Below are 26,211 nucleotides of genomic sequence, written 5' to 3'. Positions count from 1 at the left end.
GAAGGCATTTAGATCCCTCTTATAAGAAAAACAGACAACAGCAGGACGCAGAAATGCTCCCCCCCATATAATCATTTAAAATGCACAAAGCAGCATCTTTCTCCCAGTGTTCCCAATCGGCTGCTGTCAGCAATCCATTCTGCCATCTCCTTTTGTATAGATAGGAATGGTTAAAATATTGAGAAATTTAAAAATTAAAAAAAATTTAAAATTGTTTTCTCTAAATACTCTCTTCAACACTAAATTAGAGGAACATAAAACCAATTTAATTGTTGAATTCTTTTTAGATTTACTTGATGGGCTACACAGATCCTTATGCATTTGGATGGTCACCTTATCTTTGGATAAAAATATATTAATATATAAACATTACAAAATGGGAGGAAAAAAAGCAAAGGCCGAAGTTTGTTGATGTTCATTCTTTTTGGTCAGCAATGTCCCAAAACAGTACAATTGCACGTACAGCATTTAAATAACATTCTTTGCTGATAAAAAGCCTAAGAAAGTTGGCAATCAAAAAATATGTAGTTGTTCACTAATGTAAAAAATTCACTCAGCACTGAGGTATATCACTGTAGCATAGTTTGACTCCAAAGACTTGCCCATTATGAGATAGTATAAGCAATGAAGTCTTAATTCCAAGCTCATCAATATTACAAGGCATTCACACTTGGATTTCAAAGTGAATCAGGATGTATACACAAAACCAAGTAGCTACCAGGCTGTTGAGTACTTCCATATTGTTATATTTTAAATATTTGTTCTGAAATCTTTCACCTTCTTCCAGTCAATACTTTAAAACAACTTCTTTTAAAAAAAAAAAAAAAACTTGTCTTGGTTTGGTGTGGTGTTATTTTGAACTGACCCTGAACCCCCCCTGCCCATCCCCTGTGCCCTGGGAGGAGGCAGCAGTGAAAGGATCTGGGCCTGGGAAGAAGGGAGGGGTGTATTGGGCAGGGAGGTATTAAGATCTGGTCATGTTTTTTCTTTATAGATTTAATAAGCTCTTTTTTTCCTTCTCAAGTTGAATCTGTCTGGTTTCTGCCTGTTACCATAACAGCGGGATGAAAACCTCCCTCTCCTTGTCTTGATTAACCTTTAGGTGGATTTTCTGCTCCCTGCCCCACAGTGGGGGTAGGGAGTGAGTGAGTGGAGGCCGGACTGACACCAGCTGGTCCTAAACCATGACTTACTTCACATGATTTTCTTGAATGAGTAAATCTAGGAATATGCTTCCTCCTGTCCTAAGTTATTGCATTATTTTCCCCACTCTACATTAACACACAGCTCCTCACCATATAACTGTTTAGCAAGGTCTATAACCTGCTGAATTTTCTCTTCTTGTTCAGGCACTGTGGGCTGAAGAAACTTATTGAATTGCTTGTAGAGAGACTCTATTGCTTCTCTTGTTTTGCATTCTGCAGAGTACTTGCCAACTCTAATGACTGTTGCACTCATATCTTCAAACCAGAATTGACACTGAGGGATAAAAACATTGCATTACTATGAATTCTTATCAGCAATTTAAGCTTTTGTAGAATAGACTGGACTACTCTTAGACTTTCCTTGATCACAGGCATATGTGAAGTTTTAAATTTTCTGGTTTTAATTTAACCTGAAAAATACTTTTGTTGTGCTGCTTCAATTATTAATAGATGCTAAATATCTTTAAACTCTAGATCCATTCTCAGATAAAAGCATGGTGAGGTTCTCAGTTAATGGTTCTGCAAACATATATTTCTGAGTTCTTTACAGCTTGTCTATCAACAGACTAATTTCATAAACTTTGATTCATGGCCACAATTACACTTCCATAATGGCAGCAAGGCTGCTTAAATTTAGTTCGCTACCAAACTTTAGTCTCATCAACCAGTAAAGTTGTGTGGACTCTTTCTCTTGACAAGGATAGGTTTTAGAACATACTCTTAATAAACATTTTAGTTACTTTCATATACTCAGACAATAGAATCTGGTGTTCACTCAGCGTCATCCATATTGTATCAATACATCCAACAGCTAATATTCACCTTTCTTAACTGCCATTAAACATGGATTAGAAGACTACCTATTTGCTGGAAGAAAACTACTGAGTAAAAGGTGATGCTTAAACTAAGTCAAAACCCAAAAAAATTAGCTCTAGAAAATAATTTATCTCCCTCAAAGTAAGGAATAAGTATAAAAATTTAAATACCAGTAAAAGGTAACAAATTGCTTTTCTAACAATAAAAGAAATGACACATTAATCAGACAACTGGACATTGAAAACATCTTTTAAACAAGATTTTAGTATTGTGATCCATCATTAAGAGGATTTATTTCTCATGCATTTTGATAATTTTGGAGATATGAACTGTGCTATTTCTAAAAATAAACAGTGATGACAGGAATGTGCTTGCTCACAGCAGATGCACCAACACAATGCATGAGGCAGTCCTCAGATACATTTAAAATAAATCCATGGAAGTTTCCAAAAAGACTCAGACTGCAGTTCAGAAAAAAAACCAAACCAAAACTTATATATTTAACAATTAAGTCTACTAAAAAAATAGGCTGCTTTTAAGGAACTGCATATTTTACCTTTCAGTTCCAGAACTATATACCACACAGACAGTCCTTCCTGACAACTAAACAAGTGGGTATTGTGATAATCTATCTCTTGCGGTTGGACAGATACCAAAGAGGGCCTCGTAGCACTTTCTCTGCTGCCTCAGGATATGCTTAGAGAAAATGAGCTGACAAGCATGATCATAGATATGTTGAACCTTTATGAAAGTCATGTGAGAGTGGAAACCCCAGTTGTATGCACAGCAGTGCAAGAATATGGTCACATTGCATATTTTTTCTCCCTTTCTCCACAAAGTTACAAAGAGAAAATAGAAGAAATAACATTTTTACCAGCCACCTGCTTTTGGAACCCACAGATTTTCGCTGAAATAGTTATAAGTTCTTTATCTACCCCAGTCCTGGATCATTATTACAGCCACAGTGAGAACCTCAGGTTTACCTCTTCCATCATCTGTTGCAGATGCTCCACGAGATCCAGATTTTGCTTGTAATCCTCCACAACTCTGCTAAAGTCATTCACCTGTTTTTGTAAGTCACTGACTGACCCCAAGACTTCAGCATTATGTTCATTTGCTACAGAGCCAATGACTTTCTTCTCTAAATTATCCATCTTCTTTTTAAGAATCTGTTTAAGAGATCCAGCAATGTTAAATACCACAACAAACAAATGCTTCTATTTTTAGAAATAATTTTTTAGAAATATATTTTTAGAAATAAAACATAAAAAACCCACACAAACCTGTTTCTTGGCCTATGCTTTAAAAAAAGCAAGTACAAGTTGCTTTTTCAAAAGTTGGAGGAAACTCTACAATGCTAATTAAAAGAAATTTAAATTATATTTATAAAAGGTATAATTAAGTTTCATTTTTCAGCATAAAAATAAGCAGATATTCCAGTAATTAAATATGGGATCTTGAATAAAGTAAATGTAATTGAAACTGAAAATGAAAAAAATACTACTAAACTTTTGGAGTCTTTGACCAAATACAAGTCAATTTAAGCATCACAGTTAATTATATCATAGAATATTAACATATTGCTTAAGAATCTGATGTAAGCAACATCAGTAACAAGCTAGCATAATTCTAAAGACCAAGGGTAACAAGCATCTTTACTAATAGTTTATGATGTCTGGTATAAATATCTGTAAATTTTAGGATAAGATGGTATACATATATATATTTATGTATTTTTATCCTGGGAACACTGTTCTTGACAGTTGATCAAGGCTTTGTTGCACTATCTGTTTTACAAGTGATGCAAAATGACAGGTCCTTGATTATTGTCTGGAAAAGAAGAGATCGGTTTAAATAGGAAAGTATTTCACAAACTGTCAATGCACACTTGTAGGAATACACACTGGGAGGGAGAATGTTGACAGCAGGTCAAAGGAGGTGATTATTCCCTTCTACGTAGCAGCAGTGAGGCTACATCTGGAGTCCTGTCTACTTCAGGCTTCCCAGTTCAAGAAATACCTGGACATACTGGAGTGAATCCAGCAAGCAGCCACAAAGATGACTGAGTGAGCATATGTCATACAAGGAGAGAGATAGGATTTTTTGATTATGGAGAAGGGAATGCTGAAGTATGGATCATATCAATGTGTATAAAAATATGATGGGAAGGAGCAAAGAAAACAGAGACAGACTCATCTCAGATGGAATATGGAATATGATATGGAATACCCAAGGGAATATGACCTAGAGAAACCTTTTCTAGTTTACCTTGCTCTGAGGAGGGGATTTTGACCAGATGGTCTCCAGACACCCCTTCCAACCTCAGTGATTCTGTGATTTGACTTTGAATTTGTGAGTGAAATTGCTAAAATAAATAATAATTTAAATAACAATAATAATAAATAAACAGAAAAATAGCACAAAAAGGAATCATAGAAATTACTGAAAATTTCAAGTTAAAAATTAGTGAATGAAGAGAGTGGCAGGGCAAGCAAAAAGAAAGCGCTAGTTCTCATTGACAACTAAAAAGGATATTGAAGGCTTTGGAGAAAGAGTTTCCAGTAAATATTACCTGTATTTTCTCGACATACGTATCAACTTGCTGAATCTGTATTTTAAGTACTTTCAAATTTCGAGTTTTTTCTGTTTTCTTCATATAGTTAAACTTCAAATTGTTGAATTTCTTTTTGATATCCTTAAAAGATTCTCTGAGCTAAAAGAAAGAAAGCATATTTGTCAGCAAAAAAAGATACCAGCACACTGCAATTCAGTGTGCATATTTTTCCCCAAGAACTGAAAATTTAATACAGAAATGAATAATACTATGTCATCTCATAAAGCAACCTTATTTCCTCAGAATTTCTTTCCATCAGTGGAAAATCAAGATGCTTGCATTCTAAGTATTATTTCCAGAATGGCTGGAGCAAAAAAATACTGGGGCAAGGGATGACATCCTTGCTTAGACAAGTTATGAAAAACTTACGTCTAAGAAGTTTCATCTGTTTTCACTAGAGGCAGATGTCGTTCACATAGCCTAGTCCACTTAGTGGAAATGGTGCCATATAAATGTACAGCCATGCTTAGTTTCCAGGAAAAAAAGTTTTACTGGGCTTGAGCATGTATATTTACATTTATTCATTATATTTTTCTCTCATAATACAACATTTAGTTTAAGTTGGGTTGTTTTACTTTTTCCTGTCCTTTTTAGAAGCCCTGCTTCTGAAAGGAAGTTACACAGCAGCTCAATATTATATCCAGTGCTAGTCCAAACCAGAGAGTTGCTGCTTGATCAGAAGCTCTGGTCCTCCTCGAGGACTTTTTACCACCCTGACATCAGTTTGAGAGACAGCACAGCAAGACACAACTGATCCAGGAAATTCCTGGAATACATCGCTGATAACTTCCTCCTCCAAGTGATAATGGAACCAACAAGTAGAGGTGCCATGCTAGATCTTGTAGTCACCAGCAGGGAAGGGCTTGTAGGGGATGCAGTGACCATGAGATGGTGGAGTTCAAGATTCTCAGGGCAGCAAAAAAGGAGATGCTCATCAAGCTTGAAACCCTTGACTTCAGAAATCTTTTACTTTTAAGGGAATGTAGAAGAAATTATGTAAAATTATATCTTTCTAAAGGAACTGATTAAAAAGAATCTTTATATTAAAGAGTCCTACAGACTTCCCCTGGCCCACTCCCTGCCAAAGAATCCAGGAAGTAATGAATGCTCATTTTGCAGCTACTGTAAATGAAACAGCTTGCAATCAACCATAATAATAATTTAAAAAAAAAAAAAAAAATACAATTACTACTAATACATCAAGATATATAGTCTTCATTTTCATTTCATCCAGTGGGATGTTGCCTGGCTAGTTCAGCAGTGAATAGATAATTGGTGTTCACTTAGTGTAATGGAAAATTATTCTATCACCAGCACTGTGATGTTCAATTAGTTTAAGCTCTTTATCCTGCCTAAGTACATAGAATAATAAAATCCATCTAAAAGCCTTCGCTTAATAAAACCACTTCTGCAGAACATATATTTTGTATTCAGAACACAAGAGCTTTATTTGCTGGTGTAAGTTTGAGGAAAACATGAGCAAGAGTTTATTTTAGTTTATTTCACTGGCTTATGCACATATGTAGGCTGGTGCTCGTTTATGAGGCCAGAGGCTCTCCTCATACCAGTTTTTGAAATCAGATCATCTTGTTTCACGTACGATGGCTCATGTGTCAAAGGTCTGCAGCTGCTGTCACTCTTCTCTTTAAGCCTCAGTGGAAAAACTAGATTCAGCTCAGACTTGTACCTCTCCCCCTCAAAGTGCATGTACACAGCTCCTGTTATCAGCAACTGTACCAAGAATGACATGCAGCTCAATTTTTAAAAAATCTAAGCATATATGTTTTCCTCTATTTTCTGCTAAATTAAATGAAAAATACTAAAAGAGTTATACACAGTAATTCACTTCAGTGACCTCAGCTCACAAGTTTTAAGGAACTTTGTAACTTATCCATTGTGTCATAGTCATTAATCAGGCAGCTGTTCCTAACTATAGTTGGCTTGTCATGGGTGGAGAACGATAGTGAAGGAGAGGGGTGAACAAAACAAAACAGCTACAAAATCAAATTATAAAACTTCTTTAAACATGTTTAAATACAAGAGTAGAGCTCCAGTAAAATTCTTTGATTCCTGTGTGAGCCACTTCAGGCGATACTTCAGTGTTGTTAGCCATTTACTCTTCTTTTTTTAAAAAATACAGAAGACTTTTAGCAGTACTAATACTCAAAATAGCCCATGAAAGAAGGTTGCTGGAAATAGGTATGCAAAGTGAAAAAGATTAAAGAATGTGCAGAAATAAACCATCCAGAAAGTGGAGGAAAAGAAAAGGTGCTGTTCACATCATTAATGATTACTGTGATTCAAGGAGCATAAGCCAACTAAATTGCAAGGTGAGAAATGTGCTGAGAAGTACCAGTTCCTACTGACTTGTAAAAAGAGATAGCTCATCACCCTCTATAATTAAAATCCATTTTTCCAGTCATACCTTTCCATAAGTGTATAAATTATGACACAATGAAGAGGCACAAAAAGAGTGATGACTGGGGAGAGTTGAAAACCTACTTCAAGATGTTACTCTTCAATTGTAAGTTTCGTGCAGACATGCATAGATGGTATTTCTGAAGAAAAGGCCCTTTCATTGCAAATGTTATCTGATGTAAATAACTGTGTCACTTACAACTGAATGAACAGATTCAGTATAGTATTAAGCTAGTTTCCTGAATCTTGACTCAGCTCTATCACACATTTTGCAGGGTAATGCAGTGCAGAGGCTACTACCCAACCTAGCTAGTGAAGGAAGAAGCCCAAACTGGCAAACACAGATCTGACATGTCATACAGATTTTCCTTATACCTTTCAAAGGTATAGGGGCCAAAAATCCTTTTTTTGACCTTTGCAAATGTTTTTCAAATTAGGGAAAGCACAGAAAAGGCATGCATTTTGTTCTTCTGTCCTCCAAAATTGTTTCAAAACTCAAGTTGTAAGGTTATTTGGCTATACATTTCAGTATTTGTTTCCTTGTTTCTTATAGAAGCACTGATATGTTACAAATGCAAGGAGCTAGCCAAACCCTCCAAGTATGATAATTCCAAACATCAGTGAGTTTTACCACCGAAGTCCTCACTCATATGCTTTATTTACACAGTTAAATCCACCATGTTAAATGTAAATTAATAAGTATTTACAGCAGAATTCCAAATATTTTCAGTCACCTTTAAAGTTTGTTCTGTACACTGGTAAATCACAACTAAATTATCTGGTTGACTTTTTACTATGTGACAGCTATGAACAGCTGCTACTTTCTGCTGGCATATGAAATATTTATTTGCTTAGACATAGTAGATGGTAAAGAAATCATTATTTCAGACAGGTCTGCAATACTGGGACTAATTTCTGATGTTAAAATCAATATATTTTAAAATATTGAAGAGAATATTAAGAGCTTAACATTCTTGAAGTGACTGCTTTATTGATCCCTAAACAGAATTAGTTATAGATACTTAATATTTTAAAAAATAAAGGAAAATGTCAGTAGATTAATGCCCACACAGGTACATTACCCTAGTATTTGTTTAGGAAATTTCTCCTATGCTAACCTGTAATAGAAAAAGAATCTAAAGAAATAGGCATCCACACAGCAAATAAGTGTATTTCACTAGTTTCACTATCTAGTTTACATTCAAGATTCTATTAGGTCTGGGGATGACAGATTTTAACTTAACCCGCCAACGTGGCTTTCCCAACTTGGAAAAAAATTATCTATAATTACTATTTCAATACAAAATACACTATGAAGTTATTTTTCATGGGGTGTCCATTAACTATGAGAATCTAAAGTGATACATTTTGCAATATAGGAACTGTGGTGAGTAACACGTGCCACTGACAGGCTTTTCATGTCTATTTGAGAAGGAAAGAAGATTGTTATTTCCCTCTAGGCTCCTTCTCTCACTGGAAGTCTAACAAGTAATAAAACCAGAAAAAGTAATTCTTAGAAAGGAGTCACATTTCTCTGTCCTCGCTACATAATTCCAGAATCACAGGACAGAAACAAGAGGTTAATTTCATATGTGTGTCTTTGAATATGGCCAGCCTTATGGACAGGCTGCTCAGTGAACATTTCCTTTTCTTCAGCAAATTTGAGGGGTTTTCAGTATAAACATAAAATGCTTTACTTCAAACTTCAAACATTTTAATTCTATCATGCCACTGTAACCCATAGTAGGATTTCTTGTTTAGGCACTTGATCCTTTTATTCTCTTCTGCAGAATGGTTCCCTCTGCCAGAGTGCTTCCCCTGTACCACCTGCTGTTCTTACTGCTTCCTGACACTGCCCAAGAATTTACATCACAGGTGATTGATGCCTTTACTTTTAATGGATCACTCTGAGAAAATTAATTCTATGGAAAGTTATTCTTAGATTAATTTTTGCTGAGACATCTACTCCACTCAATCTGCTAAGCTTTGAGTGGGTTTGTATTTGGCCTACTAAAATGATATGCTAGTAACCATATTACCAAATAATTTTTCCTAACTTAGGTTCCATAATCCTAATTTTTAATATCCTCTTACAAGGATATTTCTGCCTCTTCTAGCAATTTTTAAAGTATCATATCTTGGGTTTCAAAAAAAAAAAAAAAAAAAAAAAAAAAAAAGTAGTAAATCATTCTGAAATTTTAATTAAAATACTAAAAATTCTTTCTAATAGACTTATAAACTGCAGTACATAAATTCTACTTTTGTTTGAAATGTTATCTTCATATGAAAGAAATCTGAAGACTTTGTGTATTTTGGATGAAGCTGACAGAGCTGAAAGCCAAAGAAAATATAGCTACTGTATTTCAAGTTCTCCTGGTACAATGAAAGCACTTTATTGCCAGTCCAACAACTCAGTATAATCCAGAGCTGAGAGATATGGAAGATTATTATAGCTGCTGTGTGGATCAAAGGTTGCTGGTAAGAAAAAGATCAACTTTTCTGTATATGTATAGAACATGCATGGGAATGATAAACAGCAACAAACAGGAAAAACACAACAGCCCTTTCAATAGTCATTTGACGTATTGGAATTTATCTCCTTTACCTCATTTATCTCCTCTTGAGTGATGCAGTGCTGGAAATGGTGTGACAATTTTTCCTCATATTGATCAACTTTGGAGCTCCAGTTAATGCTATCACATTCAAATCTAGCAAGTTCCTGCTTCAGATTCTTCACAGAAAAATTGAAGCAATCCTAAACAGGGGATGGACAAAGAAATTTCTGAAACTCGGGAAATGTATTGATTTAACCAATATAAAATTAAAATACTTTTGAAGCATAACATGTATAGTCCGTCACAATGCACTAAACTATTAAATCCCCACTCAACATGGTGACTTTGCTGAGCAGAGAAAGTGGCCTATTCTAGTCATTTACAACATCTAAAAGTCACTCAGATACCTTCAATAGTCTTTCATATTTTATCCTTGATTCCACTCATCATTCTAATTCTACTCACAAGTTGCTGCACTGCAGACAAGATATCCACTCCCTGGGTAATAAGGAGTTTATACAGTTGTCTGATATGTGCATGTTTCTCCTGAGCATTCACAAGGTAGGCTTTAGCATGGTGAATGTTTTCAGGGTCCTCAAATATTTCAGGAATATCCAGTTCTCGTGATTTTGATAAACATTCAAGCTGGAATATATTAAAAGGAGAATTAATGTGTGGTTAAAATAAGGTGAAAGGAAGCTTAAATTTCTGAAATTTCTTAAGTTCTCTGAAATTTCCTCATTACTGAAATGAAAATGAAACTCAATTCAATTTGGTTTCAGATCTGAATTTTAGATTCTCTGAATTTCATTTTAATTCTGATCACTAGGTGGGTTAATGCTGTTTGTTTGGAAAAAAAAAAAATAGAAAGAAAAAAAAAAAGAACAAAAAGAACCAAACCCAGAAAGAGTTTAACTGCAACAGGAAGAAGGTGTATTTTCAAAAATTATACTCACTTCTTTTTTAATGTGATGGAATTCGACTGTCTTGTTAAAGATCTCATCATATTGTGTCATTAAGTCCTTTACTGTTTGATGGAGAAGAATAATCTCTCTAATCCTCTCAGAATTCTCTTGCACAGGAAATCCTTCCTGGCTTGGCAATTCTAAAAATTTTATCAGGTATTCAAGCTCAGCATTCAGTTGCTAGGAAAAAAGCAGAAGTTCCTCAAATTATACACAAATATAATTGCAAGTTTTCCCTTATACTTGCTGAAATAACTACCCAAAAAAGGTAAATTACCTTGGGAAAAAAAAATCAGTGCCATGCGCTTTGTAACATTGCCCACATTACTTTATGCCAGGCACAGATCTCAGCTATCACCCAGAAACAGCCTTGGATCAAAACAAGTCAAACTGACTTTCAGGGGAAAGTCTGGCCAGATTGAGAAAACTCAGAGTATTCAGAAGAGGTAGGAAGCTCAGTATGACTTACCTCTGTTTCTGATCAGCTCTAATTTAAAAGCATGAAGCTCATGCTCTTCTTGTGCTTCCTCCACCTCAATATGTGTGTATCACTTTAATACACACCTAACATCATGCAAGATACTCTCTGGACACTGAAGGAAAATATCTTCTTCCTTAACTTATAAACACATACAAACCCTTCCTCCTGGAAATGTCATGTGAAATATAAAACATTGCTAATAGAAAATGTAAACCAAAATATAAACAATGTGATTTTGCATCTTTGCTGTACCAAAGAAGAGATTTTGATCCACTGTGCACTTCACTAGCTTGGTTTCTCACCTGATATTGTGGTTTCATTTGGTTAAGCTTTTTCTGTAGTTCCAAAACTATAAAGAGATCACTTCCAAGGTCAACTGATGCTGCAAGCTGTAGTGCCCCTTGAAGAATCTCTAATCCATGAGTAGTCTAAAAGATAATCAAACACTTCAGTGTTTTTACTGTATTAAATTGAAAAAAAAAAATTGAAAAAAAAAAATCTAAACTGAAATCTAAATTTGCAACAAGAGCCTTCCCCAAATGAGACACCCTAATACTATCCACAGTCCATTAAGAAATCACTAGTATAAAAAAAAAAAAAAAAAAAGGAGGTGATTCTCACCCTCTTGAGAGACCCCACCTGGAGTAGCCTGTCCAGTTCTGGAGCCCCCAACACAGGAAAGACAAAGAGCTCTTGAAGTGAGTCCAGAAAAGGGTCACAAAGGTGATCCAAGGGCTGGAGTACCTCTCCTATGAGGACAGGCTGAGAAAGCTTGGGCTGTGCAGCTTGGAGAAGAGAAGGCTCTGAGAGGACATTATAGCAGCCTTCCAGTACCTGAAAGGAGCCTACAGGAGAGCTGGAGAGGGATTGTTTTACAACGGTACATAGTAGCAGGACAAAAGGTAATGATTTTAAGCTGGATTAAACATTAGGAAGAAATTCTTTAGTGTGAGGGTGGTGAGACACCAGAACAAGATGCCCAGGGAAGTTTTGGATCCCTGGAAGTGTTCAAGACCAAGATGGACAGAGCTTTGAGCAACCTGACCTAGTGGAAGGTGTCCCTGCCCATGCAGGGGGGTTGGAACTAGGTGATCTAGTGATCACAGGAGCAGGCTGTCCCAGTGTGCCAAAAGGCGAGCCGGTGGGGAAGATGACCAGTTTGGCTGAACAGGGAGACTTTGAAAGAAATTAGGGTTAAGAAGAGGGCCTACCAATTATGGGAAAAAAGGGCTAACTACTCAGGAGGAATTTAGGAATATACTTAGGTTGTGTAGAAAGAAAATTAGAGAGACAAAGGCACAATTTGAACTGAATCTCGCCACCTCTGTGAAGGATAACAAAAAGTCCTTCTACAGATACATCAATAGCAAAAGGAGGGGCAAGGAAAACATCTATTCTTTACTGGACATGGGCAGGAATATAGTTGTCAAAGATGAAGAAATGGCCGAGGTATTTAACACCTTCTTTGCCTCAGTTTTCAACAGTAAGACACGTTGTCCTGAGGACAGCTGACTTCTGGAGCTTATAGATGGTGACAAGAATCTAAACAGCCCCCCTGTAATCCAGAAGGGAACAGTCAGTGACCTATTGAACTGCTTGGATCCCCAGAGGTCTATGGAACCAGATGGGATCCACCCAAGGGTGATGGGGGAGCTGGCAGAAGAGCTCGCCAAGCCTCTCTCTATCATCTACCAACAGTCCTGGCTCACTGGGGACATCCCAGATGATTGGAAGTTGGCGAATGTCACACCAATCCACAAAAAGGGCCGGAAGGAGGACCCGGAAAACTACAGGCCCCTCAGCCTGACCTCAGTGCCTGGCAGGGTTATGGAGCAGCTCATCCTGGGGGCAGTCACACAGCACCTGCAGGATGGGCAAGGGATTAGACCCAGCCAGCACAGGTTTAGGAAGGGCAGGTCCTGTCTGACCAACCAGATCTCCTTTTATGACCAGGTGACCCACCTGGTGGATGAGGGGAAGGCTGTGGCTGGGGTCTACCTGGACTTCAGCAAGGCCTTTGACACCATCTCCCACAGCATTCTCCTGAAAAAGCTGTCAGCCCACAGCTTGGACAGGGGCACTCTGTGCTGGGTTGGAACTGGCTGGAGGGCCGGGCCCAGAGAGTGGTGCTGAATGGTGCTGCATCCAGTTGGCAGCCGGTCACTAGTGGTGCCCCCCAGGGATCAGTGTTGGGCCCAGTTCTGTTTAATATCTTTATAGATGATTTAGCTGAGGGGATTGAGTCCATCATCAGCAAATTTGCAGATGACACTAAGCTGGGGGGAAGTGTCAATCAGCTGGAAGGCAGGAGGGCTCTGCAGAGGGACCTGGACAGACTGTAGAGTTGGGCTGATTCCAATGGGATGAGGTTCAACAAGGCCAAGTGCCGGGTCCTGCACTTTGGCCACAACAGCCCCATGGGGAGCTCCAGGCTGGGCACAGAGTGGTTGGAGAGCAGCCAGACAGGGAGGGACCTGGGAGACTGGATTGACAGGAAGCTGAACATGAGCCAACAGTGTGTCCAGGTAGCCAAGAGGGCCAATGGCATCCTGGCCTGTATCAGGAACAGTGTGGCCAGCAGGTCCAAGGAAGTGATTCTGCCCCTGTACTCAGCGCTGGTGAGGCCACACCTCGAGTCCTGTGTCCAGTTCTGGGCCCCTCAGTTCAGGAAGGATATCGAGGTCCTGGAGCAGGTCCAAAGGAGGGCAACCAGGCTGGTGAAGGGACTCGAGCACAGATCCTATGAGGAGAGGCTGATGGAGCTGGGGGTGTTCAGTCTGGAGAAGAGGAGGCTCAGGGGAGACCTCATCACTCTCTACAACTACCTGAAAGGAGGGTGTAGCCAGGTGAGGGTTGGTCTCTTTTCCCAGGCAACTATCAGCAAGACAAGAGGGCACAGTCTTAAGCTGTGCCAGGGGAGGTTTAGGTTGGATATTAGAAAGAATTTCTTTACCGAGAGGGTGATCAGACATTGGAATGGGCTGCCCAGGGAAGTAGTGGATTCTCTGTCCCTGGAGATATTTAAAAAGAGACTGGATGTGGCACTCAGTGCCATGGTCTGGTAACTGCAGCGGTAGTGGATCAAGGGTTGGACTTGATAATCTCTGAGGTCCCTTCCAACCCAGCCAATTCTATGATTCTATGGTCTCTAAGGCCCCTTTCAACCAAAGCCATTCTGATTTTATGATCTATTAAACCTGAGTTTAGTAACTAATGGGAAACAGTTAGTTACTAGCAAGTCACAACAAAATGGCACTTTCTTAAAAAAAAAAAAAAAAAGAAAAAGAAAAGGAAAAAAACCTAAACCAATCTGGTATAGCATATGTGGACATGGTTAATTCTTAAAATCTGAAGTGGGGACTTGGACTTACATGTGTTTGAATAAGAACAAAGGAGATCAAAAACATTCCATGTTTTTTGATGACAGTCTGAATGGCAGAATAGATTATGGAGAAATATCTTACTTGCTTACTCTTTATAAAATGATACTTATAATAGCTGATAATAGTCACACACAGACTAATCTAGAAATGTTTGCCTCAGTTGCAGTCTTACTAGATACTTACAGTTTCTAGTTGTTCTTTAAATATACGGCACTGTTGCTTTACAGGTTTTTCTTGAGTAATTTTAAAATTCCAAATTGCCCAAAGATCAGTGAGCTCTTTCTTTTCCTTACTCAGATTTACAATGATATCTTCTGTTGCTCGTACAGATTTTTCTACTTTTAGCATTAAACTCCTGGCATTCACCTGTCAAATAAACACACATTTTTCCACCTTTTTTTCTTTTTTTTAAATAAAATACAATAAAAACTTCATGATAATTAAGTCTAAAAAATCAACTATTATAGCATAATTTCTTTGAAAATTTCTGGTACTCTAGGTGTCTTTAAATACACTGTTCTCTTAGAAATAAGCATAGATCAACAGTATGTGTATACTGAGGCTAAAACCTAGAACAAGTAAGTAATGACTGAATAATTGCTATCCAATGGCTGCTTAATCTTCATACAGAACAAGATAGTTTCTGATTAGACAGAACTACACGAAGTGGCCTTCCCACACGAAGTGGGAAATAACCACTGGAAAGTAAAGTGGATGAAGAAAAGATCATTTGTGCAGCACTGAAGCATGGGAGAAATAAAGCAATAAACTTGTAAACATTTGGTGTTTTTTCCTCTTTTTAAAAGAGCTCATATCAGAAACACCAGAAAACTGCATAATGCTGTTTCTGCTTCTCCCATTTCAGATTTTTTTTCTAAAACAGTTCTATTCATAAGCTACTTACATGATCTGTATCTTCCAGACACTTAAAAGCTACAACCTAAGAATATAATGAGAACAGAGAAGCAGAAAATATGGTGGCAACACACTTCCAAGTCTTTAAAGAGATAATATCTGAAGATGCATTTAGACTTTAAGTGACTGCAGTGCAAGCTCATATTCATGCATATTCAGCTTGTGTTTACACTATCTTATCTGTGCCAGGCTGCATCCAGCTGTGACGGCCCACACTAATTACCAGAGCACTTCACATCTTTAAGTAGGTTTTTCCACCTCATCTTGCATGCTTCTCTAAGTTACCAACACGAATTCTCCCTTCACAACTTATTGTAACTTCTCCCCAGTCCATCCTATAAAACCAAAAAGAGCAGCTGGGTATTCAGGCTGCCTACTTGAGTTGCAGTCACTTTAGAAGGAGTGGCACATCTCAAATGATCACCTCATAAAGAGGTGGTGGAAAGTTAGGTATGGATGCCCCGGCAGTGAAGCTGAACTGCAGGCAGAATGTAAAGACACCAAGCAAGTTATCTATAAGGAAGTAATCCGAGCACCCATTTCTTTAGAAGAACTTCATATACTTAGTGAAGGCTGTGTCTTAGTGGAAGTAAATTAAACTTACTACATATGCTGCTTTCCAACATGAGCAAAACAGATATGTGCATATATTATATTTGTATGCACATGCTGGGTCATTTATGAAGTTTTGTGATTGTTAATCACAAAAATTTTTGTATTATTATACAGACATTAGCACTCAATTAATACTTTGTATTTTAAAAGTGTATAGCAGCACTGATCCCTTTAAAACCAAGACTGATTTCATATCACAAGCCACCAGTCACAGAACTAGGATTAGGCCTCATCACAGGCAAACACCACATGTTCAATACAGTTTATCAGATTATACTCACCATATTCACTAAATTAAGAAAATGGCAACCCATATTTTGAGTGGAAAAAATCTTCTTTATTGCCTTTTGCCACTGAGTATTAGCTGACTCCATTGCAATTTTATTTTCAACCTCCATGTTTGTTTGTAGTGGTTCTGATTTATAGAATTCCTTCAGATTTTTAATATTATCATTCACCTACAGAAAGATACAAAATAAACATTAAAAAAAAAAAAATCAAAATTGAACTGCTCTAATCAGAAGCTATACAGACATGGTAAAATTGAATAGCAGCCTTTGAATTTTTTCCAGCTTTTAAGAATTATCTTCTCCTTCAAATCTGTACAAAAAGTAAATTACAAAATTTTAAATAATCTGTAAGCCAGTAGATGGTAAGCAGACAGGGAGCATCCATTTGTTCAATTTCTGTATATCATTACATGAATATCTAGGTACTAATTTGTGATCTCCACAGATCTTTTCAACATGAAGTAATTGAAATTAGCAATAGTTGGAAGTGGAGGAAACCCAAAATTTTGGCAGTTTATCTTCAAAAAATAAATCATATGGATAATTTTATCGGATAGGTTCCATTCCATCCTCCATTTTTTTCAAACTGTAAAAAGAACAACAGTGTTGGAGAATCTTACAACAAGCATTACGTCAAAATGAGAATTAACTGCCTTCTGCATCATGAGCACAGCTACCAAAAATAGCTTGGTCTTGAATTGATGATGATTTCTGCTAGACCTGCTTTATACTTAGTTTATATTAATACATTTATATGAATATATAAGTATATTTAATATATTCTATATATTTACTCTTTAAACCTGGAAGTTTAATTTTTAAACTTTAGAACTATTTAATATAATAAATATCTAAATCAACATTATGTAAAATATTTTAGAAATTTTATGAAGCAAAATCAGTAAATTTAAGATTGAAGGTAAATGCACATAAGCATTTGTATTATTGAGCATGCGGTGAGAGAGTGCACATACAAAGGAGAAGGTAAAAATTGGATTATATTGCTTCATACAATGCTGATTTAGACCAGTAGTACATATATTAATCATTATGTTGATGCAAGCTCAATGACCAGGGCTCCTTGGCCTGATGAAACAGATCTCTTTTAAAGTAGCAAGAAGCTTGCAAATACTTCCAGTGCTTCCATAGCACAGCATATATAGGTTTTTTATTAGCGAGCTAAAAGTACATTTTTCACTCTTAAGGTTTCACAGTCTAGTCAGAGAATAATGAAGTAATCTGTACCTCCATAGCTGACTTCAAAAAGGTCACGTAACTTTCTAGTATTTCTAGTTTTGAACTAATATTTTTTTCAATTTTTTTAAGTTCTTCATTCAGGATGTCAGTTCTGCTAGAAAAAGCTGTCACATGCTCCGGCACAAATTCTTCCATATCTTTGATGATTCTCTCAGCTGCTTCAAGTTCATGTGAAGCCTCCTTTGAAGACACAAGCATAGATGAAGATGTATACTGATTGAAAAGGACTTGTGAATGTTGATAACACATTGTTAATTTTCACTAGTATTGCTTTTATATGTATAATCCAATTTCTTAGTTGAAGAAGAGTCCAAAATGGATATGAAAATAACCACTTCTTTCCTTTGACATTTTGACACTAAAAATCTATGTTGTTATTAAAACAGCTATTTTGAATGGCAGAAAAAAAAAAATCTGAATATTGAGATTCCTACTTAAGTAAACCACAATGTAAGACTGAAAACAATAGAAGTGTTCCATATAGAAATATCTGTAGCTAGTGAAAACTGACACTGTTTCTTTCATAAACAGCATAGATCAATTTTCTGAACTGATTCTCGTAACTCTCTCTTTTAACAGTTATTGTTAAAACACTTAAAATACTAACTGCAGTTTTAAAATAAACTGTAGACCAATTTTCTTTACAGGGATACATTATAAACTCTCAGCCTCTCCCCTTAGTTTGAATTACATACAGCATGTGTTTGTTTCTCTAAGTACTCGGTATTTTATTAAACCTTCTTTTTTTGTTTTGTTTTGGTTTTTTTTACCTTTGTTTGTTTAGCCAGTTCCAGGTATTCGTTCAGAACTCTTTCTGATTCAGACAAATAAGAACCAATCTCGACACCAGCTGCAAGCATCAGGGTGATTTTTTCAATCGACTGAGATACCTTTATTTGAAAGCATTATTTATATAATTAATATATAAAATCCGACAGTATATAAATAGTATAAAACATCGCCTAGAAAAGGGGAATTAATACTTGTCTCATGGTGTTTTGATTATGAACTTTGTATAATCAAACATGTACATGTATAAACATGTACACAACTCCATTTCACTGTCACTGTAAATGTTATATATGCATAATGGTAACAACACGGATTATGATGAGAAGAATTAGGTGATACCAGACATAGAATTCATAGTTGTTATTGGACATGTGAGTTAACATCTACCATGTATTATAAGTGGCTGCTGACTGAGGTTCAAACTTCATTAAATGAAGCTCATGGAAATTTGATTATACGACCAGATTCTTTGTGATTCTTTGCATTACAAGAAGATTGGAATAAAGAGGGTTTTGTTTGATGCAAATATAACCATAAGCACTGTTCACTGTAATGAAAGACTACGGATTATGATTCAAATTGTCAAAATATTCTTTAATGCAAGACTGGGAACAAACTTCAGTAGAACAAACCTTGTCTACATAAATTATATGCAAAGGGACCAATTATGGCAAAAGGACTTCCTGTTTGATCCAGCATAGTTAATTCTAAACATAGTGTAAATATTATATGATTGCAGACTTAATTATTCAGCCATTTAATTTTCTTTACTTTTTAGGTCTAAGGTCTGGGATTTCCTTCATGTGAATCGTGTTTAAGAATATACTTTAAATTTGAATTTATACATGGAACCTTACTTAGGAATCATGTATCTATTCAATTTCTGACACATCATTAAAAAGGACTGCATTACCATAGAATGTTCAACAGCTTAAAGAAGGCTGTGATGTCCTTGATGGATCAGTATCTTAATGAATAAAAAAAATATTTATAGTAAACAGAACCTAATCTCCTTCACCCTTACTGAAAATGTGTTGTGGTTTATAGTCACCATGCCAATCCCTCAGTTTGCCACACTTGTTTTTATCTACAGCCAAATGCCACAGAAAACATAGCAACAGTATAAGAAACTTGCATGCAGGTCACAGTCCTGATTGCTTACTTCTTTTCCAAAAAAAATTTTAATAGCTCATTATGTAAGCAAATATATGCTTTATTGGAGATCACTGGTAAAATGGTCTCATGGAAACAGCTGCATTTTTTTCAGAACAGCTTTAGGTTCATTTGTGCTGTTAGCAGCATTCAGTATTTTAACTATGTGCACTCTCTAACAAACCAAGACATTATTTATAATTTTTTCAGTCAACTTTCATATTCACACAGATAAGTTATGGAAATGTAATGCACTGTTCGTGAATGCATTAAGAAGGTAACATGTTATGATGTACCTTATTTAGATGATCTTCAAGTGAAGCAGTCCATTGTTCTTTCTTTAAAGTAAATTCCTTATAGTCTAGACACTGTCTGATGAATTGATCTACTTTTTTTTGAACATATTCCATCATTTTCTGAATTCCTGTCACCCAAGAGCTAAAATGGAAAAGTAGAACTGTTGTTATTTTGCATTTTTCCTCAATAATAGGATGATAAGGTTTTACAAAAAACCCACCATCATTTTCATTGATTTGTGTGACAAATAACTTACAAATTTTAAACTGTGATCCCTAATAGAAAAATAATCTAAAGTACAAAAATTAATTTTAAAAAATTGATAATGACTAAAACACATGAATGACATTTCCAAACAAATAATATATCACCAGTGCTTAAATTAGATTCTTGTGCCGGGTATCCTGATTCACTTACAAATAACTCAATTCACAAATAATTCTGAGATGATTATACTATCTAAAGACTAAAGCCACAAATGGAAGAGCCTAGAAAGAATGCAAACACATGGCATATCACTTTTACTTTAGACTTTGAGATATTTCAGTGTTTTAACACTAGTTGAAAAGAAGAACATCATAAAACTTCTAGTCAGCATTTCTTTAAAGATGCTGTTTTAACAGGAGAAAAGACACAATCAATTTACAAATCATTGTCTTGTCTTATAACTTAAAACATATAATATCTGGGGGGGAAAAAAAAAGAAAAATCACAACTTGAATCCTTGATGCAGTCCTGTTCAAACTGCAAAGAAGTTACCACACACAGTCAAGATCTGAAGGTTTGATATAGAAAAATAAGAAACCCACATACCAATAGTCATTTGGTCATTTAAATGTACACTTGCTTAATTAACTACACAAACTCTGAATACAGTCTGATCCTAACTAGTCAAGTTAGAAGGCAATAGGTAGTTAAAGAGATATAAGGAGATATGCTAAAATGGAGGCATACCTGTGAGAATCTGCTTTGTTAACTAAGGTTTGTCCCTTCTGCAAGGTATTTGCTGTGCAACCTTTAATTGCTTCCTGTAATTCCTCATACTTCATTGTCAAGATAGGTAAATGTAAGCCTTCTGAATTAAAGATTTTAAGGTAATTTTCAACATCTTCAAGACTATCAAGTACCTAAAAAAAAAAAAAAAAAATCTGTTGTCAATATTTCAATATTTCAATATTTCAATCTATGTCAATTTAAGACATGCACATATATTCTTTTACATAAATAGATGGCCAGACACATAATATTTGACATTGTTTCAGAAACGAAAGGCAGTATTTTGATTTAGGCCCCAAATACTGGCTTTATAGATCAGAGAAGAACATAGGCATGTAAACGTGGTTTGATATTTATTATATGGAGACACATCAGCTCCAATAATTTTCCTTATAACAAGGGAAAACATTCAAAGAATCATTTAATCTCTGGAAATATTAATTCCGGAGATTTATGTAGTCTCTCAAAGGAGAAAGGCTCAGAGGTAATACAAATGAATACACATTCAGTAACCAATATTTTATCAATATTTTAGATTTGACTGGAAGCATTTTACAGCAAAGAATAAACACTGGACTCCTGAAGACAAAATTTGTTTTCAAGTAAATATAAACTTTCATAAGTTTAATTCTACTTGATTGAATTTCGCTGAATCCCAAGTAATTTCTATTATGCCTTTTATTCCACGCATATTTTATTCCTTCCTGTATGTTTCCTTGACTTTACTGCATTACAATATAGCATCTTATATTTTTTAGGTCTTGCGTTGGTAAGACTATCAAAAATAATCTGACCTACAAAAGACTACATGATGTTTAATCTAGAACAACTTCAGAAGACAGAATGAGGAAAAAAAAATCTGATATTTTTGACTTGGGATAGTGATTTCAAGAGATTGTCTACAAGACTATTATTTTCATGCTCCTATTGTAGTCAATGGAAAAAAATTTATAAAAAGAAATAATGAACAAAAGTCTCGAAAGTGTATTAAGGTATTCAAGTATAATAAACAGCTTTCATTATAGAGGTAAAAAGTATTATAAATAGTATGTAACAACAATTAAGGAACAAATCTATGGACATAATTTTCATACAAATAGTTATTACTGGACTTGATGTTTGAAAATGTAAAAATTTCATTTCAAAATATTCCTTTCTTTATGGTCATCAATGATTTACCCCTTTTCACCATGTAATATTAAGAAGAGACAGAAAATTAAACAGACATAGTAGTCAAGGCTTCTTGTACTTAAATACAACCTGTGCATGGTATGAGGAATTGTATATTGTCCTTCAGTTTTCTCATGTCTAATTATTAATTATCACCTATGGGCACTACTACAAGCATAGACATTGTTTCTGGTTTCCATACATCCTAATTTTCTAGTTTGGGTCTTTTAGAGCAGCTCCTTCATACCATAAAGCATTATGCCCTCATGACATGGCCCATGATCTTGATGGGCAGAGTATTTTACGAGTATTTTTTAAGAGTATTTTTAAGAGTATTTTAAGCAGAGTATTCTTTTCAATATCTGTTAAGGTAAATAAAAAAAATAAGTGAAGATGCATTTGCCATACTGGATAGACTTTGGAGGCAAAAGGTCATATTAAAGGGTAATCAGATTTGTAACTTTCCACTCCAAGTTGTTTGGCAAAGTCTGTTTGAATAATCTCACGTATGTCAATGCTTAGCACACTAAGACTTGGCTTCCTTCCAACCTTGCCAGCAGTACGAAAAAAGTCATTGGCCTCATGTAGCAGGGCTTTCCTTTCTTCCATATGGAAGCACACTTTGTCTCGCAACAGACAGATTTTCTGATTTGAAAACTTCAGATGTTCTTTTTCTGTACAGTCCTCTGAAAACAAAATCTTAAGTGCTTCAGCTTCTAGTTGTTCTACAGTGGAATTCCATTCCTAAGAGGAAAAATTCAATTTTAATCAATTACACATAGAAAAGTAATATGCCTGCATAATAACAATATAAGTACTGGAAAACATATATCACATTTATAGGACTGAAAATTATCACCAGGATTTCTACTAAGAGGTATTAGTTGTGGCATTCTGCATTCTTTGACACAGCTTCATAAGGAGAAGTAGCAGTTACTAGTCTGTCAGCTGTGAAAAATGGTCTGGATAACAAGGAAACTTCTACAGATTAATACCACATGCCCATGACAAACATCCCCTGTAGTCCAATCATTGCACCAAGAATAAATTAACACATTGCCCAGATAGTTATAGGAACTTTTTACTGGGAATAATAATAGCCAGGAAAAAAAAATGTAGTTAAATATGTGGATCCTCATTTTGTTATTATATAGTATTTGTATAAGAAAAATACTATTTCATCCAAGAATAAAAATGCATATTTCATTGTAACAGAAAAGTGAATTGTCTATAATCAGCTTAAATGTGGCTATGGAAAAACAAAAAAAGTTCCGAATTGTTTTGGTGAATCATATTGTGTAAATTATAATTAAAGCAGGCAAGACTAATTATGAGAAAATTACTCAACCTGTACTGAAATTTCTTATAAGAGAATTTCACTGTAAAAACATTCATAAATCTGCTCAGCACAAGGCGTGCAATCACAGCTTTTAGGTGATGGTAGAGCACAGGTTAAACTCTCTTAATACTGATACAAGCTTCTTATCTGAATATTCACACACACTCAAAACAACATTTTTCTTATAGTATTTTATAAGTTACGGTATTCTGAGGGTATTAAATTTAGTTAGACTCATTTGCAATCCTGCTTGATCATTACTCAAAATTGGTTCAATTTTCCATAAAATAGCTAGCTACATATTTTATTTTCAGCTTTCTAAGGAAGTGTTTCTATACATAAATACCTGTATTTTCCATCAACAGAGAATACAAACTTAGTGGAAAAATCTGACAGTTTTTATCTGTCCTTCAGGCTTCTACATGGCAAATTTGTAAAAATCTGTCAGCATTAAAACATTTATTACTTGTTTTCTCTGAAAGAAACACAAAGCCTTGTATTACCTTGACTCTTCAATTTGTCAAGAAATACTTGTAAATTCTTCTTACCTATTAAAGACACATTGCATTGTATGTGCCATTGTAACGACATTCAGCATGTTGTTACCTAGCATGGCTACTACAGACCCAATAAGTATGTAAACCAAAGAAGTACTCTCCATCTTACTACTAATCCTTAGTAGAAGGACTGATTCCAGCATTGTTCAAGTCCTGAAAAGTGTCAGAAAATACACAAAATGCAAACAATTAAGAATATTACTGAATCTCTAGAGTTATTTGGCCACAAAGTGGTGCTAGCTGTTCTTTTTTTACTATGCCAGGCACCTGTAATACACATAGAAGTGTAACAGCAAAGTGGCAGCAAATGTAAAATCCATTTCCAAAATCTGCCTCTTCTCTACTCCTAAGTCTTGTGTGTGAGTATGTGGCTCCATTTAATGTTTGGGAGGGCCGTGGGTTTTCTTTCCAACTATGAATCCTCAGTTTTATCTTTGGTCTTGACTAGTGTAAAAGATAGCAATAATGGTTTCAGTTTCAACTCTTAGCAATGTGATGTTCAAGGTAAGATATCAACTTGAGAACACAATAAACTATTCTCTTTTGTTCTTTCTGCACAGTAACAGAAAGTGTTGTAAATAAAAATAAATACTGTAAATCCTTCTTAGGCTAGTCTCTGAACAGATTAAGTGAATAGTTTGTCCTGTTTGTCTTAATGCACATATTTTGTGTGAAACTGCTCGAATAGCAGAACTTTCTAGTATCTTACTCCCTATAAGAATGCTCTGCGTGTCTATTGCAAAGAAACTTTTCACCATACTCTCAAAGCTGCAAAATATATATGAAATCTTACTTGAGATTTAATTTACACCATTCTAGACCCTAACAGAAAACCCAAAGAAGTTAAAGACTGGTTTGTCAGTGTCCCTATTATTTCTAACACAACACTACTAGAAATTGTCGTGGCCATTCGTACAGTATGGGAAAGACACTGACTAAAATCTACCTTTATTTTTGCAGCAAGGTAAGCAGAATGTTTTAAAGCACCTAATTGCTCTTTGGAAATTTTTTGTTTTGTCATGAGGGAACTAGACAAATGACAGTAGACATCTCTGCCCTAAGCAATTAGCAAGCTACAGAAAATACATTTAATTAATTATTCAAGTACTGTGTTCAGTACTCCTAAGCATTCTTCCTGAACATAAACATGAATGTTTACATATTCACAACAATTAAACGTACCACAACCATTTTCGTATTTTCTCACATAAACTAAAAATACTTAACTATATGAACTGATAAAACTTCTGGCAGCTTCTGGAAACTACATTCATATCTGAAATTTATGCAGAATATTAACTTTATTTTTATTAAAACGTAAGTTGGGCATTAAAGGGATTCCTGAAGGGAAGGTAATTCTAACTGTAGATTTAGTGTTACTAGGAAAAAATTATATTGTATTTTTCCTACTCAGGAAGAGGTTACATTCAACATACACACAGTAGAAACTTAAGACAGTGTGTTCGTTATGATGTGTATGATAAACCAAAAAATATATTGATTACTATGCAAAATGAAAATGCCCATTATCCTTTTTTCATTTAATGCATCATTTCTAATTCCAACAGCAAGCTGCAAGAATAGCCTTTCAACACTGTACACCAGGAAGCCTGATGGTCATTTGGCTAGTTATAAAATTCAGCAATACTTTAAGCCACCTCATATATTTTTGTGGGTCCCTGTTTCACTGGAAATACAGAGTTTTTCTTGTGCCAGATCTGCTCAGGCTTTCCAGCAGAATTAAACTTTTCATACTGATCTTCCCCAGATGAAGAAAATGTATTTTCTGAAATGCAGCTTGGAGAAGCATCAGAAATATTATTGTATTCTGTTTACATGACAATCCCGAAGCAGTTAACGTTAAATCATGCAAACAGGCAAACATGATATTTAACTAAAAAGCTTACAAGGAAACATAACTATGAACTATCATAAACCTGTTAGTTGCCATGAAGATAAAAGCCTTCCAAATGATTTTTTTTTAATGGAGCAGGTTTTGGATGAAAAAGGCCTTCTTGATTACCTGGGTTATCCAAATACTATTGCTTGAAAATGATATAGTGAGGAATGATCCTGAACCAGGAACAGCACTTACCTGATGATAGCACAATTGAGTTACCTAAAAAAAAGGATTATAAATCTATACAATTTACATCATACAAATATCCTTTCTTTTAATATCAACATTATCGTTAATGCCATCTTGCTTTTATGAGTGATGGAAAACTGATATTCACAATGAAAATAGTATTATTACTTACTTTCATTCCCCAGAAATAAGTGTGCAAATACCTCTTCCAATCATGTACACAGTTCAGTGACAATAAATTACGGTACAAGCGGCTGTTTTTACATCCTTTATGGACATTAAGCTTAGGTAATGTTCTAAAAAAT

At 35.4% G+C, this 26,211-nt stretch overlaps 1 protein-coding gene across 1 annotated transcript in view; it reads right to left on the bottom strand.

Annotated features, from left to right (window-relative positions):
* CCDC141 (coiled-coil domain containing 141) overlaps nucleotides 1–26,211 on the bottom strand; it is a 56,141-nt gene that overhangs the window by 8,479 nt on the left and 21,451 nt on the right. The window contains exons 8-21 of the mRNA XM_071747227.1: nucleotides 22,471–22,665; nucleotides 20,710–20,882; nucleotides 19,755–19,896; nucleotides 18,285–18,404; nucleotides 17,503–17,694; nucleotides 16,249–16,425; nucleotides 14,621–14,803; nucleotides 11,357–11,482; nucleotides 10,565–10,753; nucleotides 10,074–10,253; nucleotides 9,659–9,808; nucleotides 4,594–4,734; nucleotides 3,005–3,190; nucleotides 1,296–1,479 (exon numbers count right to left, since the gene is read on the bottom strand). Of these exons, the coding sequence (XP_071603328.1) occupies nucleotides 1,296–1,479; nucleotides 3,005–3,190; nucleotides 4,594–4,734; nucleotides 9,659–9,808; nucleotides 10,074–10,253; nucleotides 10,565–10,753; nucleotides 11,357–11,482; nucleotides 14,621–14,803; nucleotides 16,249–16,425; nucleotides 17,503–17,694; nucleotides 18,285–18,404; nucleotides 19,755–19,896; nucleotides 20,710–20,882; nucleotides 22,471–22,665 (2,338 nt within the window). The remainder of the gene's footprint in view (nucleotides 1–1,295; nucleotides 1,480–3,004; nucleotides 3,191–4,593; nucleotides 4,735–9,658; nucleotides 9,809–10,073; nucleotides 10,254–10,564; nucleotides 10,754–11,356; nucleotides 11,483–14,620; nucleotides 14,804–16,248; nucleotides 16,426–17,502; nucleotides 17,695–18,284; nucleotides 18,405–19,754; nucleotides 19,897–20,709; nucleotides 20,883–22,470; nucleotides 22,666–26,211) is intronic.

Source organism: Heliangelus exortis, chromosome 6, assembly GCF_036169615.1.
Source record: "Heliangelus exortis chromosome 6, bHelExo1.hap1, whole genome shotgun sequence".
Lineage (NCBI taxonomy): Eukaryota > Metazoa > Chordata > Aves > Apodiformes > Trochilidae > Heliangelus > Heliangelus exortis.
The sequence above is the reverse complement of the archived record's forward strand: the minus strand, read 5'-3'. Positions and strand labels throughout refer to the sequence as shown.